This window comes from Vipera ursinii (genome assembly GCF_947247035.1).
Source record: "Vipera ursinii genome assembly, chromosome: 2".
NCBI lineage: Eukaryota > Metazoa > Chordata > Lepidosauria > Squamata > Viperidae > Vipera > Vipera ursinii.
In genome coordinates, this window is record NC_139513.1 from 226337139 (window position 1) to 226360884 (window position 23746).

General features: G+C 40.7%; 1 protein-coding gene across 1 annotated transcript in view; it reads right to left on the reverse strand.

Moving 5' to 3' along the window:
- Window positions 1-22792, reverse strand: part of LOC310634304 (transient receptor potential cation channel subfamily M member 3-like) — a gene marked incomplete at both ends in the record, with an annotated part of 259008 nt that extends 236216 nt beyond the window's left edge. The window contains one exon of the mRNA XM_083352565.1: window positions 22616-22792. Within this exon, the coding sequence (XP_083208691.1) occupies window positions 22616-22792 (177 nt within the window). The remainder of the gene's footprint in view (window positions 1-22615) is intronic.
- Between the last annotated feature and the right edge of the window lie 954 nt (window positions 22793-23746).

Genomic DNA, 23746 nt, shown 5'->3' on the forward strand with positions numbered 1-23746 from the left:
ATATATAAAAAAAACAATCATAAACAACCATATACTAACAACCATAAACTCTAAAATCCATCACTCTCTAGCTTATATAGGATAAAACAAACCCTAATAATATTAAGTATATATAGAAAAACTAAAATAAAAAAAGAAAAGAAAGAAGACTTATTCAAATGCTACATAAAACTTCTTAACCCTATACTTGTTCTGGATAAACTCAATCCATTTTCTCCATTCCATAATATAGCGTTCTTGCGAGTGATCTTTCAAATAAGCCGAAATCTTTGCCATCTCTGCCAGGTCAGAAACCTTTAAAGTCCATTCTTCTATGGTCGGCAGTTCCTCTTTTTTCCAGTACTGACCTATCAAAAGTCTTGCTGCCGTAATTAAGTTCAACATCAACTTAGTGTCCACAACTGTAGCATCTGTAATTATTCCCAACAAAAAAAGTTGCGGACAAAACTTTATCCTCTGTTTAAAAATCTTCTGCATGTTCCACCAGACTTTTATCCAAAAGGCCTTAACCTTTTTACAAGTCCACCATATGTGAAAATATGTTGCGTCTTCATCACCGCACCTCCAACATTTAGGCTGATAATTCAGATACATACTTGCGAGCTTTTTAGGATCTAAATGCCATCTATAAAACATTTTGTAAAAATTCTCTCTTAGATTTTGAGCTTGTGTAAATTTTACATTCCTCACCCAAATCTTTTCCCACGTGTCCATTGTAATAACTTCCTGGATGTTTTGGGCCCATTTTATCAAACAATCCTTAACAAGTTCTGTTTCTGAATCAATCTCTATCAACGCAAGATATATCCGTTTAATATGTGCTGGTCCCTGATTTCTGATTTGCTTTATCAAATTTTCATCAATCATTGTAAAACCATTTTTCTGGTCTTCTTTCCACCTGGCCCGTAACTGAGTATATTGAAACCAATTTTGAACAACCTTCTCTTCTCGCAAACGTTAAATGTTATTTTCAAGTTCTGGCCGGACATAAGGTAAGTTATTTTGATATGGGGATCCCAATGGGTCATTCGTTTGGTATATAGACCAAGATACCTGTCTCTCACCCTCTTATACAGGCAACAGTCAAATATGCAATAACATCACATTATTTTCCTATGGAATCTTAACCATGAATAAAGAGAAAAAGATCTAATGGTTAAGACACCAGACCAGAAACCAGGAGACTGTGAGTTCTAGTTTCGCCTTAGGCTTTAAACCTGATGGCTGATGTTTTGAATAAGTCAGCTGGTAACAATGAATAAGGAATTCTTAACAATGAATAAGAAATTATTGTAATAACTGCATTTGTAGAAGCACATATAAAAGAGTGAGACAATGATGCCTGTTGTCCCATTTTATTATTGGGGCTGCTAGTTTAATTCTTTTTTAACTTTTGTATTATTGTATTTTTTATTGTTGTTAGCCGCCCTGAGTCCTTCGGGAGATAGGGCGGCATATAAGTCCCAAAAATAAATAAATAAATAAATAAATAAATAAATAAATAATCAGATTATCTGATATAGCAAACATAAGAATAGGAGTGATTAAAATGATTGGAATCCAAAGTGAAGAATGAAAATCAAAAAAATTAATCTATGTAGAGAATACCACCTTGTTAGTAAATGATAAAGAAAACTTTAAAAAGTTCATTATGAACATAAAAATAGATAAATGAATTAATGTTAAGTATAAAACAGAATTTACAGTCAATAGGAAAGAAGTGAAAATGATAGATTAGTATTTTGGGCTCAAAAATGAATAAATTGGGGAATAAATAAGACATTAATTCTAAGGCAGAAAGCAATGACACACAGAGAGACTATCATGAAGGATAAAGGCATTGCAATGACAACAAAGCAATGGCCTTTCTAATAATGATGTATGGCAATGAAATCTGGAAACTGAAGGAAGAAACAGAGAAAGAAGATACCCAGTTTCAAATTATTGGTAAAGAGATGGTTCTAATAGTACCACTGATTCCGTTACCTATATGAGCTCTAACTAACGAGGAAAGATAATATTGAACAAAATTAACAACCCCTTTTGGGGTAAGGTTGTAGAGAAGATGGTTGCATTCCAGCTCCAGAGAATGGATGAAAGGGATCATCTGGACCCTTCAGTCAGGATTCAGGCCTGGATATGAGATGGAAACAACACTGGTTATGCTTTGTGATGACCTCTGGTGGGAGTGTGACAGTAGTAATGTGTCCATCCTTGCTCTACCTGACCTCTCACTGCTTTTAATTCCATGAACCATAGTATCCTTCTGGAATGACTCCATGGGTTGGGAACGGGGAGCACTAGGTTGTCCTAGTTCGTTTCTTTCCTCTTAAGACATTTTCAGTCAGTGTTGATTGAGATTGATGAGTCCAACTGTTGGCCCCTGTTCTGCAGGATCACACATGGTTTGGTACTTTCGCCACTCCTGCTTAATGTCTACATGAAACCACTGAGGTAAATCAAGTAGCATCATGGAGTGAGATATTATCAGTATGCTGATGATACTCTGTTGTACATCTCTTTCAGTAGTGAGTTAAGCAAAGCTGTGATTACCCTTTCTTGGTACCTGGAGACTGTTGAGATGGGAAGCAACAGGCTAAAACTGAATCTTGACAAGATAGACTGGCTTTAGATTCAGGGAACTACCATCGTGGTGCATAATCTGGGGGTTCTCCTAGATTGCTTGAGGTGCTGGTGGCAGTGATAGCAAGGAGGGCCTTTTCACATCTATGAGTGGTGCATCTCTTACACCCAGTCCTGGCCGAGTGTGGCCTTCTCACAATCACCTACACACTGATTATGTCCTGTTTGGATTACTGTAATTCTCTCCACGTGAGCCTAATCTTGAAAAATATCAAGAAGCTTTAATTGGTTCAAAATGCAGAGGCCTGCAAAGTTTTGCAGAAACCAAGATTTGTGCACATGTGACTTCTTTTGTGGGAGCTACATTGATTGCTGATTTGCTTCTGTATGCAATTCAATTTGCTAGTTATCACCTTTAAAACCCCAGATGGCTTGGGAACAGGTTATTTAAAGGACTGATTTCCCCCAGTCACATCTACCCAGCCCACGAGGATGAGAAGGCAGGAATATGTTATGGGTTCCTTAATGAAAAAGGGTCTTCTGGTTGTAGTTCCCTCACTATGGCATAACATTCCTTCAGAGAGGAATGTCACTTTTTGTCACTTTTCCAGAAGGCCCTGAAGAGGTGATTCTGTCAATGTCTGCGGTTCCCAGCAGATACAGAGCCAATCAAGTGGCTGGTGTGAATGTACTTGCTGCTGCCACAGAGGGCAAGAAGATAAAGTTATATGGGATTTATGTTGTAGATTTTTAATGTTGTAAAATACCAATGGGTCAACCTGGATAAATAGAGCAGCCATATAAATTTGTTAAATAAATACATAAAAATAAAAATATTTAATTTGTATAAAAGTAATCAAATATACAGTATGGTAAAGAAATAGCAAATAGTGGGGGGGGCAATGACATTTTACAAAGCATGCCTCTTTCTATATCCATCAAGCATAATTATTAAAAATGTATAATCTATACAGAAAAGCTATTCCTTGAAATATCGCAGAATAGCTTTTTAAAGATAATTTTCATCTATTCCTGAATGAACTGACCAAAATCTAGCAGCTATTTTGAAAATAGCAGGAATGCAGGCAGCGTTTGTTTAGTGTTCATAGTTACAAAGTGATGGTAAAGAAATGTGACCAATCCTCGTATTTACTACCTTTGCAGGTTTGTAAAGCAAAAGAAAGCTTGAAGTAATATCATTATCACCGTCGCAGTTTCATCCCTCAACCATTTCAGCTAGCAACTGAGTTGCTGGCTCCAACTGTAGTCGCTAAATGAAGAGTCCCTGTAGCAGATTCATACCAAACAACAAACAATACTTCAAGCTGAAGGGACTATAGCAACTTAAGGAACTCCAGTTCACGCATAACATTTTGCAGTGGGTATTTTGGTTAGGTCTAATTTTGTTCAGAATAAGGGTATGTATATGATCAAAGCAGTCTGTGGGTTTTTAAGATTTCACAGAAAATCAGTGCAAGATGCTACGTAAAAGTGCTTGTTTTCATCCTTTTCTTATGAAGCACTTTGAAATGAGAAGCATGAGCCATTCTGCTTTCTTAGTCTCATTTGGCAAGCAATTAATTGAATTACATTTCATTGCAAATTCCTCCATCTTACTAAGACTTAGTTGGCAAGTAATTTAAACTACAAGACAACAGCATCCCTCCTGTATTAAAATAACTCAAAAAATGCTTATACGCAACTTATAACAGGATCTTAGCTTACCAGTATATTTTTCTGTTGCCAGCCCTACCTGCTTCCTAATTTTAAAGCTAAAATTTACAGAGATTGCTGGCAATACTCTTCCCTCCGCTAAAATATGGAACAACAAAAATGTTCCAGATTTCAGTTCAGTTGGAATACAACCCACCTAAGATGTTTTATCAAGCCGCAATGCATTTTCAGTTTTGTATGCACCCTATTACAGATAATCCTTGCGGTACAACAGACCATTTAACAAATGTTCAAAATTATGAGTCCCCACCAAAAGCTACATATGGCCCCATATCAAAGTTATGATGGCTGCAATGGGCCTGTGGTCATTCACTTTTATGACCACCACAGGGTCGCTGTAGTGCCTGCTCACCTCTTCTCCATCCCACCCTGCTGAAATCCTGCAACACCTTCCCCATATGTTCATCATGCCCCACACTTAACTTCTGAAGCTCTCTGGACCTCATGTTATGGAAGACAGGTGTCCCCAGGCTGTGCAGCAATGATCCAAATGCAACTTCCATTTTGTCTCACTCATCTGTGGGTAGGACAAGTTGCTTGATTTTGCTGCCTTAGAGAGATCTGCACAGTGCTATAAAAGCTTCTGAATGGTCAGAAAGCTTCTACAGCACTATGCAGACTTGGTAAGACAGCAAAACAAAGCAATGCACTATGCGGCAGCAAACCTAATGCAACTACCATTTTTTCTACCCATTTGTGAGTGGCGACAAAATGGCAGCCAGTTCCAGAACTGTGTCATGTAGCCACACAAAGAAGAAAATCATTCCAGCATCATGAAAGGCCTCGGAGTTCTTCAAAAGTAAGTGAGGAGAAGGGTGTTTGGCCTGGTGGGATGGGAATCAGGCCTAAGCCCTGGGGGGACTTGGTGGGAGTGGGAAAAAACCTGTTGGGACCTAAGGTGTGGGAAATGGAGTATGAGTATCTTGGAGGTGGGGGAAGTCTTAGGAGAGCCAAGGCAGGCAAGCCTAGACCTCTACTAGGCCGCCAATGGCCTCCCCCACCCTAGAGGCATCTCATGTCCCACTTAACGACTCACAGGTTCAGTTTATGTTTCATTAGGGAGAGCAGGGATAGAGGGATTGTTAGGTGACATATTTTATCTAATGTCTGCCACAATAGGTGACTGTAATGGATAGGCTCCATTACAGTCGTATCTCAAGGATCACAGGTACACAATAATAATTGTTATTCAGCCTGTCTCTAATTTTGAAAAAAAATATTACTAGATGTTTTACTACCCGCAAATTAAGAATTAAATTAAATCAAAAGGGTGGGATTTAGTACTCTTTCCTTTAAAGTCCAGGTTTTTGAGAGACTATGAAAATAAAATCACTATAATTTGATATTACTGTATAGTAATATAGCATTTAAGACTGCTTTCCCCCCCCCCTGAACTTGACTCCATTTAACATACTGTTTTGATACTTTAAACTTTTCAATACATCAGATCATATTCCTCAAATGTACAACACAAACAAAATGAAACTTTCCAAATCTACTACTTTGGGAACTGTTTTTGAGGTGCTATTTACATCTAAAGTCTGCAAATTATGAACTTGGAAAATGATTTTCACCCATGTCTTCTCTTCTATTGGGACCTCCAATAGCTTATCAATCCCCTAAAATGTCCAGTAATACAGCATAGTTACAATGAGGAGAGGAACTTTTAAAATGTGGAGCCATGCCTTCTCCCCACACGTGGCACAACTCTTCTAAACCCATTTCAATTTTGGCATCCAGAGAATTTAACTGAATATTTTCATACACCAAATTCAAATCTCTTGTTATCCATCCTTTCTTAGTTATCTGTGGTATTTATTCAAAATGCATATCCCTGAAATAGGTTACCTGTGGAAGGGGGAAGGTATCATTTCTATTTGTTGAGAACACCATGATAGAGAAAAAAGCTGTTGTAGGCAAGCAAATATTCAGGAGGTATATAAAGTATCTAAAAAAGGAGAATTAGAGAGGGTAGAGCCATTGTTGTCCTTCAGAGTAGACAAGAATAAATATTGTACATACTGTAAAAAACACATTAGGCTTGTGTAATGTTAGTTTTCATAGTGAAGAATCCCCTTTATCTATAGCAGGGGTGTCAAACTCAATTTCTTTGAGGACCGCATCAGCATTGCAGTTGCCCTCAGGGGGCAAGGTGAGTATGGCCTGGGTGGGCGTGGCTAGAGTGCATATGGCCTACTGGGTGGGCATGGCCAGCTCTACATCGTTGGCATCAAGGGTGCCTATGGGGGCCTGGGCAGGAGTGGGACAGATCTGAGGGCCTCTGGCAGAAGGAGGGTCTCTGGGCCAGGGCCAAGGCAGTGGGGGCCGTTCCCTCACTGTTTCCAGGATGGCTTTGCGGGCCACATGAAACCACTTCGCGGGCCGGATCTGGCCCCCGGGCCTTGTGTTTGACATGTCTGATCTATAGACTTTCTATACAAATTAATACCCTGAAAAAAATCCACAACTGACTGAAGGGCCCCATGAACAAAGAAGATTCATGAGGTCTTGTAACTGATTTCTAGAGCTTCAGAAACTAATAATTAGCCAATGTTCATAGTGCCTTTTTCCAGCCTGAAATATGTTTTTCTCCCTGTTTTGGTGGTTGATGAAAAAGATTGTTTATCATGGCAACAAGTGCATTAATATAGTAGTTAAACAATGGTAGAAGAATACAGCCTTGCCTGACTGTATTGGTTAATAGCATATAGTTGTCATTGGCATAGCTTCCTTAGATATTGCATTTAATTTTTACGATAATTTTATCATACAGTTAAAGATTAGCAGTAGCACCTTCTGTCTAAGAAGAGTTTTGCAATTTGCAGCAAAGTCTGGGTGGGAAAAAAAAATCAGATAGAAAGCTACTCTAAAATCCATGAAAGCTGCGAAAAGTGAAACCTATTGGTTTGTAGAATTAAAACATGTTCAAAGGAGGTCAAATTCTCAATCCAATTTGTTCCTCAATCAATATGTTCTTAGTCCATCTAATTTCAGAAAGGTGCTTTTCAGGAGCCTGATGATCAGTAACTAGTTGGCAGAGTCCAACCTTTTTTTATAAATGTGTTAGCTAGGTCATTGGGAGGACTTAGTAAAGTAGATAGTATTTTTTCTCTCATCTCCATTCAATCATAACTGATTTTGGAGACTGACTGGACAGTCCCTGCAGTTTTCTTGGCACCATTTTTCAGAAGTGATTTGCCATTGCCGCCTTCCTAGGGCTGAGAGAAAGTGACTGGTGCAAGGTCACCCACCTGGCTTTGTGCTGAAGGCAGAACTAGAATTCATGGTGTCCCTGTTTCTAGCTTGATGCCTTAATGACTACAATTGTTTCTCTTGCTTAATGGTTAAATTATTTCCCTTACAAAACCTATCATGTAGGTAGGGTTGACAGAGATGATATATTTTATTGTTTGCCTAATTTCATCACATCATATAACCTTTCACTTTGTCCACACGTGTTAACAAAAGCCGAAACGATGTCTGAGACTCTTCAAAGGCATCAAATCTCCAGATTGCCCTTAAATTCCTTCAATTGAAAGACACCTTATTCAACAATCTAATTTGGAATGATTCAATGAAATCTCATTTAATTTAAACTACCTCTGCAAAGCATCACACAGCCCAATTTAACTGAGATGGGTAACAAAAGAGGGAAATCTCAAGTGCCAATTACTTATATTGGCAAAATATTTATATCATTTATACAAGTCAAAAGAATTTATTCATTCAATTATCTTCAGCAAATCATTTACTATGATTCCCTCAAGAACATTATTCCACTTAAGATATTGCTGTTCTTTTGTCCCTTGTATATTTAGCAGGAATTAACCAAGCATGATAAACATCACCATTCCTATTTATTTTCCCACGTTCTTTAGCCTCAACAGAAATGTATTTTGATAACTGTTCCTTAATCTCTTTTTACCTACCAATTTACATTTAAACATTTAAATTGCCGTTTTTAATTCTTTCCAAGTCTCATTACATTCATCTCTTACGCTGATGCCATCTGATAAGACTATTTTTGCAAGCAAATGTGTAGGCAATTTAAAAAGGGACAGCAAGCAATGGCCCAGGAAAATGAAGGAATATAGCTATTTAATCATATTTAAAAGGCCTGAGAAAACAGATGGGGCCCTCAACACATTTTGATTGTATCACAATTATGATGTGAACCACCAGACATATGTCAACAGAGAAAGGTAACATGGAGATACAAGATAAAATTCTGTCAAGATTGAAATAAAGCACTGAATGGCTCTTCTAAGGAAAGGAAAACTTTTTTTATTGTTGCAAGAACAACACACCTCTCTGGTGGGAGAAGTACAAAACTGAGAGAAGAAAGAATTAATAAAATATAATAATAAAATATAATTGGTGGAAAAAGTTTAACTTAATAAGCAATACAATACAATCAGTTTCTCAAAGTGTGGCCTAAGAATCTCTGAGGCTCCCAAGACCCTTTTGGGGGGTGGGGGTTCCACAAAATCAAAATTATTTCCCAGCTCATATTGAAAAATAATATAGTATTAAAATCCTATCAAATAATCATGAGAAGCAGTAGTAGCAATGAGTATGCCAACTGCAATTTTTAGCATGGTACATAGCAATAAATATAATCTATAGAAATGAAATCTCTATGATTTTTAAAAATGGGAATGGATCATGAGAAAAAAAGTTTAAGAAATACTACACTAGATTCAAATTAACACATGGAGCGAGAATTGAATAATCTGCTGTACACAATATCCTAAGACAGAGATCTCTAAAATTAAACATATCCAATCTAAATTATGTAGAATTGAGACAATAACTTAAGATGGGGAAGAAAATATTACAATATTTATTCATATTTATGTCATTCTTTATCTCATCATTTTAAATTTTAATTTCTGTTTTGGATAGTATGTTTTATAATGTAGATAATGTATTTATACAGTAGTGTGTGTATGTGTATATATACTCTGTGTGTGTGTGTAGTTTGAGAGAGAGAGACAGTATATATCAATTCCTATCTAACAGATTTCAGATGAAGATGTTTGTAAGGAAAATTGTGTTAACTGTTTTAAAATTATTAAGAAATATACACTTTTAATCAGTATGTTTTGCTGCATCATTCATTTCCCTGTAAAGTATTTTCCCTCATTCTTTTCCTTATCTTCAAAGTTGCTTGGACGTGTTGAAATATTTCCCATTTGAATTAAATCATGATTTTTTATTTTATACGGTTCCATCTTTAAGTCTCTATCTTCAGAATTATGTTCAGTCATCTCTACTGTATTTTCCTGGGAAATTTCTTGGAGTGAAATTAACTTGGAGATAAGTTGATTCATACTCTCAAGGTTGTTCTGTATTTCTTTGTGGTTTAAAATCATTGTCCTTTGAAATTGTTGCCGCTTATCATATAATTAAGAAAGGCAATGGCCAGAGAAAAAAAATTAAAATGGAAATCAAGAAAATAGATGATGGGACTTATCAGAGAGAATACTTAAAAAGAAACATTTGTTTTAATATGGCTAAAAATGGAAAAACTTTGGAATATAAGAAATATACACTTTTAGAAGAACATGAAAAATAACATAATAGCTCACATAATTTCCTTATAATTGCATATGTGTGTGTGTGTGTGTGTGTGTGTGTGTGTGTGTATGTATGTATGTAAATTTTTTGGCTTGCTAAATATGAGCTGCCAATGCTGTGGCTACTGCCTGTAGATGGCCTTGGGTTAGGCTGAAATAGGAAATAAGATTTGTCCCGTGTTTGGGACCTAAGCAAGTGCATTCTAACTACTTAACAAACATTTAACACACACACACACACACACACACACACATATATATGTATGTATGTATGTATGTATGTATATGTATATGTATGTGTGTGTATGTATGTGTGCGTGTGTGTGTGTGTGTTATATATCCCTAAATATCCCAAATTTTAAAGTAAACTAAACAGATAATTACCTATATTTTTTAAATGGGGCAAAATTCACTTAACAAATGCCTCAGCAACAGAAATTTTGGGCTCAATTGTGGTCGTAAGTCAAGGACTACCTATACAGTTCCACATGGTGTGGTACAATACCTTATTATAGACATTGACCTCTGCAAATCATCATATCTTTGGGGAATCAAGCTTTCACTTCTTCCTAATAAGATAATGGAGTACAGTGGGCAAGTTTGCTAGCTTAAGGCATCCTCTTGGCACATGCAGCTTTCCATGCTAATAATGACAGTACCAATCATTTTTGGAATATTTTAGGAAGCATGTCATAGCTGCCATCAAAGCCTACCCCAAATGTGCCCACGCAATTCTATGCAGACTATCTCTAACCTTGCAAGCCACCCTATTTCTGTCTATAGTCCACCAACAAAGAAAAATAATACATAAATCTATTGATGCACCTCAAGATGCTGTAGAGATATATAATAAGGTTATTGCATAACTTGAATGACATTTTAGTTTTTCTCTTATTGTTTTAAACATATTATCTCATTTTTCTTTGTAATTATCTTTATGGGTGGAACTGGACAAAGAATAGAAGACAGTGGTAGTGATAGATGTAACAATACCAAGTAACAGCAATATCAAGAAGGAGTATGAGAAGCTGAAGAAGTACCAGGGCCTGAAGGAGGAACTAGAGAGGATGTGGAAAGTAAAAAGCAAAGTAGTCCCAGTAATGGTAGAAGCACTCAGGGCTGGGCCTCCTAAACTGGGAAAGTGGCTCCAACAGATCCCAGGAACAACTTTAGAGTCTTTGTCCAGAAGAGTACAATGCTAGGAACAGCTAAGATCTGTGCAAAACCTTCGAATTCCCAGGCATCTAGTAGAGCACCTGTTCCTCTAAAAGGCCTCATAAGGCTTGGAATTGCAGGAGTCTGGAGTACAGTAGCATTCCTATTTTATATTATAAAGGTTATATTTTCATTCTTTTATTTGCTGGTCTAAATTTCAGAATGAAATTGGGAGGAAAAGCTACTCCCTTCAAGCACTGCTCCGACTGGAAAAAGCATATATCTAGTTCTTGGATTTAGCCAGTGTGACCTTTTAATTGCCCTTTTCCAGAATCAGGATGGAAGAAAATTACTTTGTAAAATCCAAACTACCTACTGTAGTGTAATATTTGGATTTAGACATTTAGAATAATTTAGATATTATCCACTAACGGGGGATATTTGGCAACAGGAGCATAAGGCGATCATGCAAACTAATACCAATTAGTGGTACCAAATATACAGACTGTAAGGGATCTGGAAACTGCTCATAATTAAATGAAGGAGACAGTAGCACTAATTTACCATATTGTTCAAGACACTATTCATCAAGGAAAAGTATTACTAAAACTTCCTGAGTCACTACTTAAGAATCTTCCAAAGTGAGATAGAACAAGGCTGCCTTAGCAGCTTCTTAGAAAGGGTTGGAAACAAATGAAAGGAAGCTTCTGTAAAGAGAGTATTTCAAAACTTATTGGAGACATTATGCCCATACAGCTTACTTTTATTTTCTTTTTTAGCCTTATCTGCAGTTTTCCCATCCTTTTTGGTGCTGAAGTTGTAGATGGAATTTGAAAAAAGATGATCATAATAGTGAGGAACAGAGGGAGATATATAGCAGGAGGCAGGCCATTCTCAGGAAAGAGGGTTTGGGCACAGAAGACCAATCACCACTACATCCTTGTACTGAGAGACATATTATCAGGCGTTTTAAGCTCTGGTCTCTGGCTGCTGCTGGTTACCCCAAGTCTACCTATAGTTTTTTCCTCATCCCGTCAATAGTAGGGTGTTATGTATTCACTTATTATTAATGTTATATATATGTGTTTAAACAGGGCTGAGGTAAAACCGCGGCAGCTTTTGACAGCTGTCAAAAGCTGCCGGACCGAACCACGCAGGCGCCAACCGACTGACAGCTCTCGGCTGTCAAAATCACCTGGTAACAGCACGCGCTGCCGATGACAGCTCCGAGCTGTCAAATCCAGCCGGCTCCGATTGGCGGAAGCGAACGGCGCGGGATACCGGCTCAGCCCTGATTGGCTAACCTGTTGACAGTTGCCAGTATAAATAGGAGCCATGTTCTTATGTTGTTTGCCTGGTTCGTAAATAAAGTTAAGTTGCTTAACTTTGCTGTCTCGCCTGCTTCTTCGTTAAAGCACTGGCGACGAGGATGGGATGCCTGCTTGCATAGCTGAAGTCACCGCCTAAGGGGAGAAGAGATTTTTTCCCTTAGCCTGAGCTAGTCACTCGCTGAAGTCACTTGGGAGCCTATCTCCCACACAACGCAAGCAGCTGCACCCACGACTTGACAGATAGCATGACAAACCACGGCCACATTCGAGAGTTCAACACTCGCCACCCAGAATGCTGGGAATCTCATCTGGGCCAGGTAGAAGGATACCTGGTGGTAAAGAAGATTACGGACGACCGGGCGAAGGCAGCCGCCCTCCTCTGGCTCAGCGGGCCCGCTGTCTACGACGCCGCTGTGGGACTCTTCAGTCCAGATCCTATCGCCACGATCTCCTACGCTGATCTCACCGAGGGGCTGAGTAAACACTTCATGCCCACGAAGTCAGAGCTCTTCTGGAGGGTAAATTTCGCCCGAAGAATACAGCTCCCTGACGAGCCCGCCAATGACTTTATAAACAGGGTCAGACACGCCGCTCGGCGATGTCGGTTCCCAGACTTAGAGGACCGAATCAGGGACCAAATAGTCATTGGGCTTAAAGATGAGCGGCTGAGGAGGAAACTGATCGCCAAGCCCGAACTGACACTGGCTGAAGTGGCGAGGGAAGTCATTGCCTACGAGGACAGCCACGGTGACAACCAACGTTCCCCTGACAGCGGGCCCAGCGGGTCCGTGCACCAGGAGGGCGGCGGTTTCAGCGGTCCAGAAGATGACGACGTCTCCATGGACATCAATGCTGTACAGCAGCGGTTCGAAAATCTCAGGCTGCAACGCAACAACAGAGGGGGCCCTGCCAACAACCAGAGGGGCCCTAACTACCAGCCAAACAGGGCTAAATGTGCCAGCTGCGGCGGAAGCCACCCGAGAGCAGCGTGCCGGTTCCGCAGTGCCAAGTGCCATGGATGCGGAAAGACAGGTCACCTCAAAGCCGTGTGCCGCAGCCGGAGCCGAGAAAATCTGCATGAACTGGAGGTGACGTCCGCAGGTATGAACCAGCACACACCCAGGGCCAGGCACAATTCCAAACCCCTAGTGCTAAACGTGAAAGGAAGGGCGAGGGAATACACAGTCCACAGCACCCTTAAGCCCAAAGTCAAGGTGGACGTACTGATTCATGGAATTCCCTGTGAGATGGAAGAGGACTCTGGGTCCTCCGTCTCACTCATTTCTTGGCAAACTTACAGGGACATTTGTAACCACAGTAGGAAACAGCCCGCCCTTCGCCCCACCAAACTCCGCCTAGCGGATTTTCAAAAAACGCCCATTAAACTCCGGGGAAAGGCTTCCGTCCCAGTGGAGTTCAAACAATTTAAAGGACCCCTCACTATACTAGTGACCCAGGAAAACAGGACCAGCCTGCTAGGACTGGACTGGTTTGAGGCGCTAGGGATAGCGTTGACAGGCGTCAACGCCATTCAGCTGTCAAACTTAGAATCCGTCTGCCTTCAATTCGCGGACATCTTTGACAGCTCGCTAGGAAAATACACAGGACCGCCTGTATCATTAAAACTAAACCCAAATGTAATGCCTGTCAGAATCAAGGCAAGAAGAGTTCCCTTCGCCTTAAGAGAAAAAATAGAAACTGAACTAGACCGATTAACTAACTTAGGAGTCCTAGAACCAGTAGAAGGGGCAGAGTGGGAGACACCCATAGTGACCCCAATTAAGCCAAATGGCCAAATAAGATTATGTGCCGATTATAAAGCGACACTAAACCGCGCATTAAATGCCCATGCCTACCCGGTCCCGGCTGTCAAAGACATCCTCGCGGCCATTAAATCAGGCGCCATTTTTGCTAAGTTAGACTTGGCGCAGGCGTATTTACAGCTGCCTGTCACTCCTGACAGCGCCTTAGCTCAGACAATCGTCACCCACAAAGGAGCATTTAAAGTTAACCGCCTTCAATTCGGCATCTCTGCAGCCCCAGGGATCTTCCAAGAAATCATGGAAAAAACACTTAAAGGGATCCCTGGGGTCTGTCCATATTTCGACGACATCCTAATTGCAGGGAAATCAGAAAACGACTTAGCTGACAAATTAACAAAGGTGCTCCTTAGATTCAGGGAGGCTGGCCTTAAATTAAAACGGGACAAATGCTCCATCGGGGTGCCCTCAACAGATTTTTTAGGATTTAAAATTGACGAAAAGGGAATTCACCCCACTGAAACAAAAATTAAAGCCATTAAAACAGCACCAACCCCTAAAAATAAACAGGAACTACAAGCCTTCCTAGGGTTAGTTAATTTTTATCATACCTTCCTGCCTCATAAAGCCTCCATCGCTGAACCCCTTCACAGGCTATTAGATAAAGGCAAACCCTGGAACTGGTCACCTCAGCACGATAAAAGTTTTAATCTACTAAAAAACTTACTAACTAGCAATGCAACGGTAGCACTGTTCAACGAACAGCTACCCTTATGTCTGGCTTGTGATGCCTCTCCCTATGGCATTGGAGCAGTCCTAAGCCACTTAACTAAGGAAGGTACGCAAACCCCTGTAGCGTTCTATTCCAGAACGCTGTCAAAACCTGAGCGCAATTACGCTCAGATTGACAAAGAGGCTTTAGCTATAGTGGCTAAAAAAGTTTCATGACTACCTATATGGCCGACCTTTTACCATTTTTACGGACCATAAGCCCCTATTAGGAATCTTTACAGTAAACAAACTAACGCCCCAAATATTATCTCCCCGCATCCTGAGATGGTCTACCTTTTTGTCAGCCTATTCATACACTTTAGAATACAAACCAGGGAAAACCATGGGCCATGCTGACGGGCTTAGCAGACTGCCCCAACCAATAATTGACCCAGACCCAGCACCAGCTGGGAAGATACTGGCTATCTCAGACCTGCCTGAATGCCCATTATCGGTTAAAGACATTTCTGCAGCCACTGCTGCAGACAAAACATTAGGCAGAGTCTTAGGCTATGTCACGTCTGGCTGGCAATCCACACCCCCAGACCCAGAATTCCAACCTTATATTTTGAAACAAAAAGAATTATCCACCCATCAGGGATGTTTACTATGGGGCAGCAGGGTAATCATACCTGAAAAGCACAGACTAAAGGTGTTAGAAAGCCTCCACGAAGGTCACCCGGGGACCGTCAAAATGAAGGCTCTGGCCAGAAGCTACGTCTGGTGGCCAGGATTAGACAAGCAGATAGAAGCACATGTAGCCGGGTGCTATCCCTGCCAACTTGTCAGAGCAGCCCAGCCCCAAGCTCCCATACACAGATGGGAAACTACCAAGACACCCTGGTCACGCATCCACATAGACTTTGCAGGTCCATTCCAGGGACAAACATTCCTAATAGTCGTGGATAGCTATTCGAGATGGCTGGAGGTGGCCCCAGTGACTAGCACGACTTCGGCAGCCACAATACAAGTTTTAAGGGGGTTGTTCGCAACACATGGGCTTCCGGATGTAATAGTCTCCGATAACGGCCCCCAATTTACTTCCTACAAATTCCAGAGTTTCACAACGGCGAACTCTATTAGGCACACCACCACGGCTCCATTTCACCCATCCACTAACGGCTTGGCAGAGGTGATGGTGAAATCAACAAAAGAGGCACTGCGGAAAATCATCTCCGGCAACTGGCACCGCAGACTTGCTCAATTCCTCTTGGCTCAACACACCACCCCATGCACATCTACAGGGAAGTCTCCAGCTGAACTACGCTGGGGCAAGAGACTAACTACTAGATTGGACCGTTTACATCCAGACAGATCCCCTCCAAACCCAGAACTGCCCCTCCAACACAGGACTCTCAGCACTGGGCAAGCTGTCTGGGCAAGGAACTACGGAGGGGGCAGCAAATGGACACAAGGGGTTGTCATTGAACAAACAGGTCCCCTATCATACATCATAGACACTGGGCACAATTCCCACATCCGCAGACACATCGACCAACTTCGGCGTCGCAGCCCACAAAATATGGGGGAAAGGGGGAACGACGAAATGCAGGCAGAAGCCCCGCCGCAAACACTATCACACCAAAACCCCCCCGATCAAAATACGCCACAACAAGACCCCGCACAAAACGACGCTGAAACGCCGGAGCCAGGCCCCATGCCCCCTGAGCCAGATCTCGATATGCCTGGGGAAAAGGAACGACCAGCTGAAACAACCCCCCGGCGCTCCGAAAGAATAAAAAGACCCCCCGCCTACTTGAAAGACTTCGAATGGGGAAACCCCAAAAAGAAACAGTTGGGGAACATCAACTCAATCAGAGGGAGGGGTAAGGGGTGTTATGTATTCACTTATTATTAATGTTATATATATGTGTTTAAACAGGGCTGAGGTAAAACCGCGGCAGCTTTTGACAGCTGTCAAAAGCTGCCGGACCGAACCACGCAGGCGCCAACCGACTGACAGCTCTCAGCTGTCAAAATCACCTGGTAACAGCACGCGCTGCCGATGACAGCTCCGAGCTGTCAAATCCAGCCGGCTCCGATTGGCGGAAGCGAACGGCGCGGGATACCGGCTCAGCTCTGATTGGCTAACCTGTTGACAGTTGCCAGTATAAATAGGAGCCATGTTCTTATGTTGTTTGCCTGGTTCGTAAATAAAGTTAAGTTGCTTAACTTTGCTGTCTCGCCTGCTTCTTCGTTAAAGCATAGGGGGTCCACATGGATTGGTGTGGGGGGTCCCGTCTCTGTAAATGTGCCCACCAGGATTTCAGGTCTGGTTATCACTGACTATGAGCTCAGGAGGAAGGTGTAGGGTAGCTATTTATACACAGGACACTCTGCTGGCAACCAGAGGCACTGTTGCACAGATAACCAGATATGAGACCTTGCTGCGGAAGTCTGATGCCGGGGACAAAATGGTTTCTGTCCACCCAGTATGATCAGTCAGAACTGATGCACGTAAGATCCATCCAAAGCCACTTATTAGGATCTAGGAAGCAGCATAGAGTCCTATTTTGTTTTGTTTAATGGATATCCTTGTTGGGATACTATAGTTCCTTTGTATTGTTTTTTAAAAAAAATTATAAGCTGACCAGATTCATTTGGATATGGGCAACTTCCAAATCAAATCAAACCAAATCCTCACAATAAGATTCCATTTTGCTTTATTATGTATAATTAGCTCTCATCCCTTTAGTTCAGCCATTATTTGAAATACTGAGGAGAATCTGAAGAGTTCATTAGTCTTGTTTTTGTTGGTTTGTTGTTTTTTAAATAGGAAAACATAGCTGAAGAAATGGCTGAATTTGTTCAGAATGAATATGTTCATTCCATTTCTCTGAACTTGAATGCCCTCCAAAAATATGTCATGCACAAAAAATCTGTTGATATGAATAACTGTAGAAAGGAAAGCAGAAAAAGGGGATAGAGATAAGGAAGGGGGTTTGAGATAAGAAGGAAAGTGATGAAGTTTGTTTATGAGAAAGTACTTTAAATCTTCTATAATTACTTAGGACATTTCAGTATATTCAAGACTCAAAGTTAAAATATCCATACTAAATATTAGGCAATTTTGAAATAATAGGAAAAAAGCAAGTGTAAGAAAGTATCACACAACCCAATTTTAGTAATAGAACAATGACATTAGTAATTAGATGTGAAGTACTAAGCCATTTATTTCACTGTCATTCACTGCAAGTTTTTATTTTACAGTCAATTTAACATACGTAACTGTTTTTAAAAATCACTGCTCACCTGAATTACAAAGGGATTTATAAGCAAACAGCTTTGCAATTTCTAAGTAAATTAACACCATGAAAAGAACTAGGAAAAATGAATATTTTATAGTTCATACTCACTTAGTACAACACTGACCAGTTTCAAAAATGTGATATAATGCTTGTTCTTCTGCAGACGATGTAGGATACAAAAAAAGGTGAAATACATATGCAGTAATATAAATTTCTCCATTGCAAAATGGTAGGACATATGAAAAATCTCAGCATCTGATATTGTTGGATGTAAACTAAACAAGTACTTAATAAATGTATATTGCCTCCACTGTAACCTTATTTCAGATTGTTACTAATTTCATAAGATCAAACGTTGAATCTTGTTTGCAACGCAAGACAGAGTGATTGGTTGTCATTGTTCTAAGCCAGTCTAAACCATTATTTTCAAAGAATGTTATCAACTTGAAGTTGATTGCATTTATTAATCAACTTCTCAAATATTAAGCCTAACAGGTTCTGGCATATCCAGGTAACCACAAAAGCTTTTTTGTCATTGTCTTTCTCTTACTATTTCCTAGACCTAGATAATCATAGAGGGAGATGCTCATGATAGAGATGGAGCTTTAGGTTTCTGTAGAATGTAAGGAAGATATGCAGAAGCTGTGGCCAAGGCAAAATGGGCTAAAGCATTTTTAAGTCCAGAACATCCAGATAACATTCCAAAGCAGCTCAGATATCTGCCTAATTCAATGATGTATGAAAAGGTGAAGGTACAGTAAAATTGTATTTGCAAGATTCTGTTATTGTAGACAATTTCAGTAATAGATTTAGCCTTCCTGTGGAATTGATTTCCTAGACTGATCTACCTGATCACTTGAGACCTAATATCCCTCTTTAGATACATGAATGATCATAGCAAAAATATCAAGTCATCAAGCAGTATTTTATAGAACCCTGCAATTTTTACAAGTGATCCCTCCAAAAGCATCATTAAATTAGATGCCATACAAGAAACAATTTGCACAAAAATAAAAAAATCATTGATTTTATACAACATCTCTAAATGAAATGTCAGGACCTTTCTCTGGATTTATTTTGTAGCAAACACACCTAGGATTTCAGTTTAACCCTTACAGATTGAGAGATTGAGGTGAGTGGTTAGATGGAAAAGCACAACTGGTTTACAGAGTTGAGTGATTTTTAATTTACTGCTAATGATGAAACAACAACTGCAACACAGTCATTCAAGGAAAATGTAAACCCAAATAGTTACTATTTAAAATCATTCTAGGCATTCTTGAATGCTTGAAATTTTAGTATATGGATATTGATACCATACTGTACCATAACCATCACATATACCAGTGATGCAGAATCCAAGAATCAGGAACAACAGAACATCAAATTACATACAATAGAGATCTATGATCCATTCTTCTGATTCTTCAAATAATTTGAAAACACAAAGGAAGCAGGAGAACTTCACCAAAACAATGCTGGATCATGCCAATTGCCCTATGTTCTCAAATCACACACACATTACATCTCCTAGAATTACATAATATTGGAAGGAACTCTGTAAACCAGTTGTGCTTTTCCATCTAACCACTCACCTTATGTATAGGATACTAAGTGAAATTCTTCTATAGAATTTATTTCTGCATGCTGCTAGGCCAAGGAACCACTAAGTGCTCATCATTGCAATAGATGTGATAATGATTTTGTACTTTCAGAGCTGAGAGAGAGAGAGAGAGAGAGCGTGCAATTATTTCCTTTGTCCCTGAATACTAATGTAATTTGACACTAGTGACACCCAACACTGACTTGGCATTCAGTCCACAACTTTCATCTGGGACTCTCTTTGAACTATAAATCTCTTGATCTGGGGAACTGACCTAAATTTTGGACTTTCTGCCTCTTCCTGATTTCTAACACCCAGCTCAGTCCTGGAGAAACAACTGCACACTCTTTTATGCAATTTTGATAGTCCTTACAAACTCTTGCCCAGATAGAGATTTTGGATTTTTCTCTCAGAGAGCAAAATACTAATCCCTTAATTATTGCTTCTTCTTCTCTGTGAAGGAACCCATGCCACATTAGTCTTTACTCAGAAACAAATCATTTAAACCCATTTCTGTAAATTCCTTTCAACAGTCTTGTTTAGCAGGAGGGCTATATAATTACTCATTTTAAAAAGTTCAGATATTCTTATTTACCACCATATGGATTAGGAACCATATACCCAGCTTTAAATCTTTGCAGTAAAACTATTCTTACATAGACCTGCTCCATCTAGCTTAGATCTAGAACTTTTTTCATATTCAGGGAATTTCAGAACACGAGAAAAAGTGGTTTTTGAACTAAACTAATAAAGCAAAACAATTTGCTTCTGAAAGCAAAACAATTATTAAAACATATTTGCAATTTTTCAAAAAAAAGTTTCTGGCATAGAACAAAAGATGTAAAATAATGTTTCAAATGACAACTATGGTTTCTCTGAGGTATATTGAATATATGGAAACTGAATTATAGTTTATTATGCAAATGAAGCAACATCATAATCATAGAATTCTATCATTTTTCCAATGATTTCCTAATTCTTGTCAAAACATATCCTACTCCAAATTCTACTTTTTAAAAAGCATCTTAATAGTGTGACTTGAAAATATAATATATGCACATTTGTTCTGCACATATATGTTGACATCTTAATAGTTAATTGCCTGTCAATTATTTGTATAGGGGTTCCTTTCCAACTCTGACACATAATAGGCATTAATTTTTGCATAGTTAATATTCCTTCATTTGCAGCTTGTATATGGTGTATTAGAATTATTATTTCAAGATCTATTGAAATACTGATTTTTATGATACTCATTTATATTGCTTTATTTGACAAGTAGGTTTACACTAAATACGCATTTACCACTAGTCAAAATAATGATACCTTACCATCTGTTTATATCAGAACCAAGTTGATTCTCCAGATTTTGGTTGTCATGGCATCCATTTCATATTAAGTACCCCTCCTCAGTTTTCTATATTCTGACTCCCATCTAGCTCAACCTGTTGCTGTTTTACTTGGTGCTTTCAAAAGTAAGCACACATCTTCAGGCAAATACAAACATATAATTTATAGAGAAACTAGAAAACTATTAACAAAAGGGGAGGCAAGATCTTGAACTATTTAAAATAATGCTCTAAGTAAAATTAATGAATTTTGCAAAGCTATTATTCAACTGACATTGCTACCCTTCCACTTGAGCTTCATGTGTTTCTTCTCCACCTAAGATTTATATAGTCCTCTTCTTCACAGTTGAGCCATTGTAATTAATTGTTGCATGGATTATGAGCCTCCTTATCTGCAAATGGTCTAATAAATTAACTATTATTCTCCAACAATGGATACAGAATTGAAGAAACTACTAATCATCTCTTCCTTCAAATGCATTAGAAAGCCAACAGTAAATTACAAACAGAATAATCACATCATTTACCAAGGCACAGAAAAATTAACAGCAGTCCAGAAGGTAATCACCCAGTTGTTCAGTTAAAAGCAATTTTAACACTGTACTCAACTATCTACGGTATATATCGCTAGAACTATTCAGTGAAGTATATAGCAAGGTTTGGCAAGATAAGTAGGCATTAGTAACAGGTGGATTTCACTGCTCTGTACTGTAGTCAGATTTAGCATTAAGGACATCTCTTCACTAAAGACAAGATTTCCTCCTGCCTTGTAAGCTCTGAAGAACGACAGCATTTGTATGTTACCAGCACGTGCAACGTTCATTATCACCTATATAGTATTGCAGTCCAACAGTAGGGGACTGGTTTAGTGGCATAATGGATGGCAGACAATGAAGACAACCCCTTTATCATTGAAAAAGGGGTGAAAGGAGCCGATGTTAGCTCCAAAACTCTGGGAAAAAGAAAGGCGTTGTATTCAGTTAACCCTTCACTTCCTAGGCTTTATGCTGAAAGAAGCCCATGGAAAAGAGGGCTCGAGAAATGACCCTGCTTTTATTTGCTGTAAAGTACTTATATTTGGGGGAGGGGGGTCCCTCCACAGAAACCCGAACATCAGGCCGTTTCTCAGGATTCCCTCAGCCTCAGTGCCGCGGGGGGGGAGGGGGGAGGGAGAACAAATCATCGCCGAGGGCGACCCATTCACCCGAGAGAGCGCGCGTAGCCGACGGCCACGAAGTCTATTGCACACGAACACCCGCCCCACGCTTTGATCTGGCGAAGAGCAACAGCCCCGACTCCCTTCCACGCCCTGTCAGAATCAGGCGCCAATTCTCTCGAGAAAAGAGAAACTGACCGACCGGGGCTGACCGCTCGACGCTTGTCCCCGAGAGAGCACGGCAGGTCCACTGAGAGAAAGGCGTCCAAGGCAGAAGTTGAGGCGCGCCACAAAAAAAAAAAAAGGGCGCCAAAGAGAAACCAGACCTAAGGCAGCCCCGGCTTACCGGGGGTTGTTGCGAAGCCAATCCAGAGCGTTTGGTGGAGCCCTGCCTGGAACTTAACCTCTTCCACGACTCCGCGAACCTCCCCCGACTAGCGCTCCGACTCCTTCGCCTGCCAAGTTCTTCCTTGTCGGAGCAGCCTTTCTCCGCCTGGCTGGGACTCCGCCACTTCTTCCCCATCTCCGTGACAGACAGAACCCGCGAGGCATAAGTTGAGGCTTTTCCTCAGGAAAAAAAGCTCGCCCCCCCGCGCGCGCGCGTCTGACTGAAGGCGAGCGGGCGTCAGGCGCTACCTCAAAGCGCTTCTCCTCGCCCTTTTTCGGCGCGCCAGGCAGCCGGCTGGCGCGCGCGCGCTCTTGGTGTTGCCGGCACGCCCGCTTCCCCCGTGGGGGCTGCGGCTGCGGTGCTTTTCCCTCGCTCCGGTTCGGAGCCTCGGCGGACTCTAGGAAGAGGTTCTGCGTCGCCCTTTTCCTCGACGCCGGGGCTCGAGGCACCCACTGGCTTTCAAACGTCCTGTTGCCAAGATACTTGGGCAAGGAGGATGCCGCTTTCCGGGTTTTACCTTCTCCGGATTATTTTCTCTTCAGGTGTGCCGACGGGGAGATCGAATGGCAGATGCAATAAACAACACACCTTGCAGCTTCCCCCCTCCCCCCCGGGAGGAGACTGCTCTCGACAGCTCCAGAAGCGGCGCATGGCACAAGAAGCCGATCAGGAACCGCCAGAGACTAGACGCCACGTGCCCTTTTGACACTTTCCCCAAGAGGAGACAGGAGAAGGGATTAGCATTCCCTGTCGATCAAATTTATTTCTCTGAAAACTGGTGCTGCACCTCAAAGTCTAGATCAGGGGTCTTCAAACTTGGCCCTTTTATGACTTGTGGACTTCAACTCTCATAATTCCTCAGCCAGCAAAGCTGGCTGAGGAATTCTGGAAGTTGAAGTCCACAAGTCATAAAAGGGCCAAGTTTGAAGACCTCTGGTCTAGATGATGGGCATAATTCTTTACAAACAGCGCCCAGCCCTTTGGACTCTGGGTTCACTTAACATTCTCATCCCCACTTAACTCAGGTTTGTTGCACACCTCAAGTAGCAGCAGCCTTTAGATATATAAGGGGGCTGCCACAATAAGGGG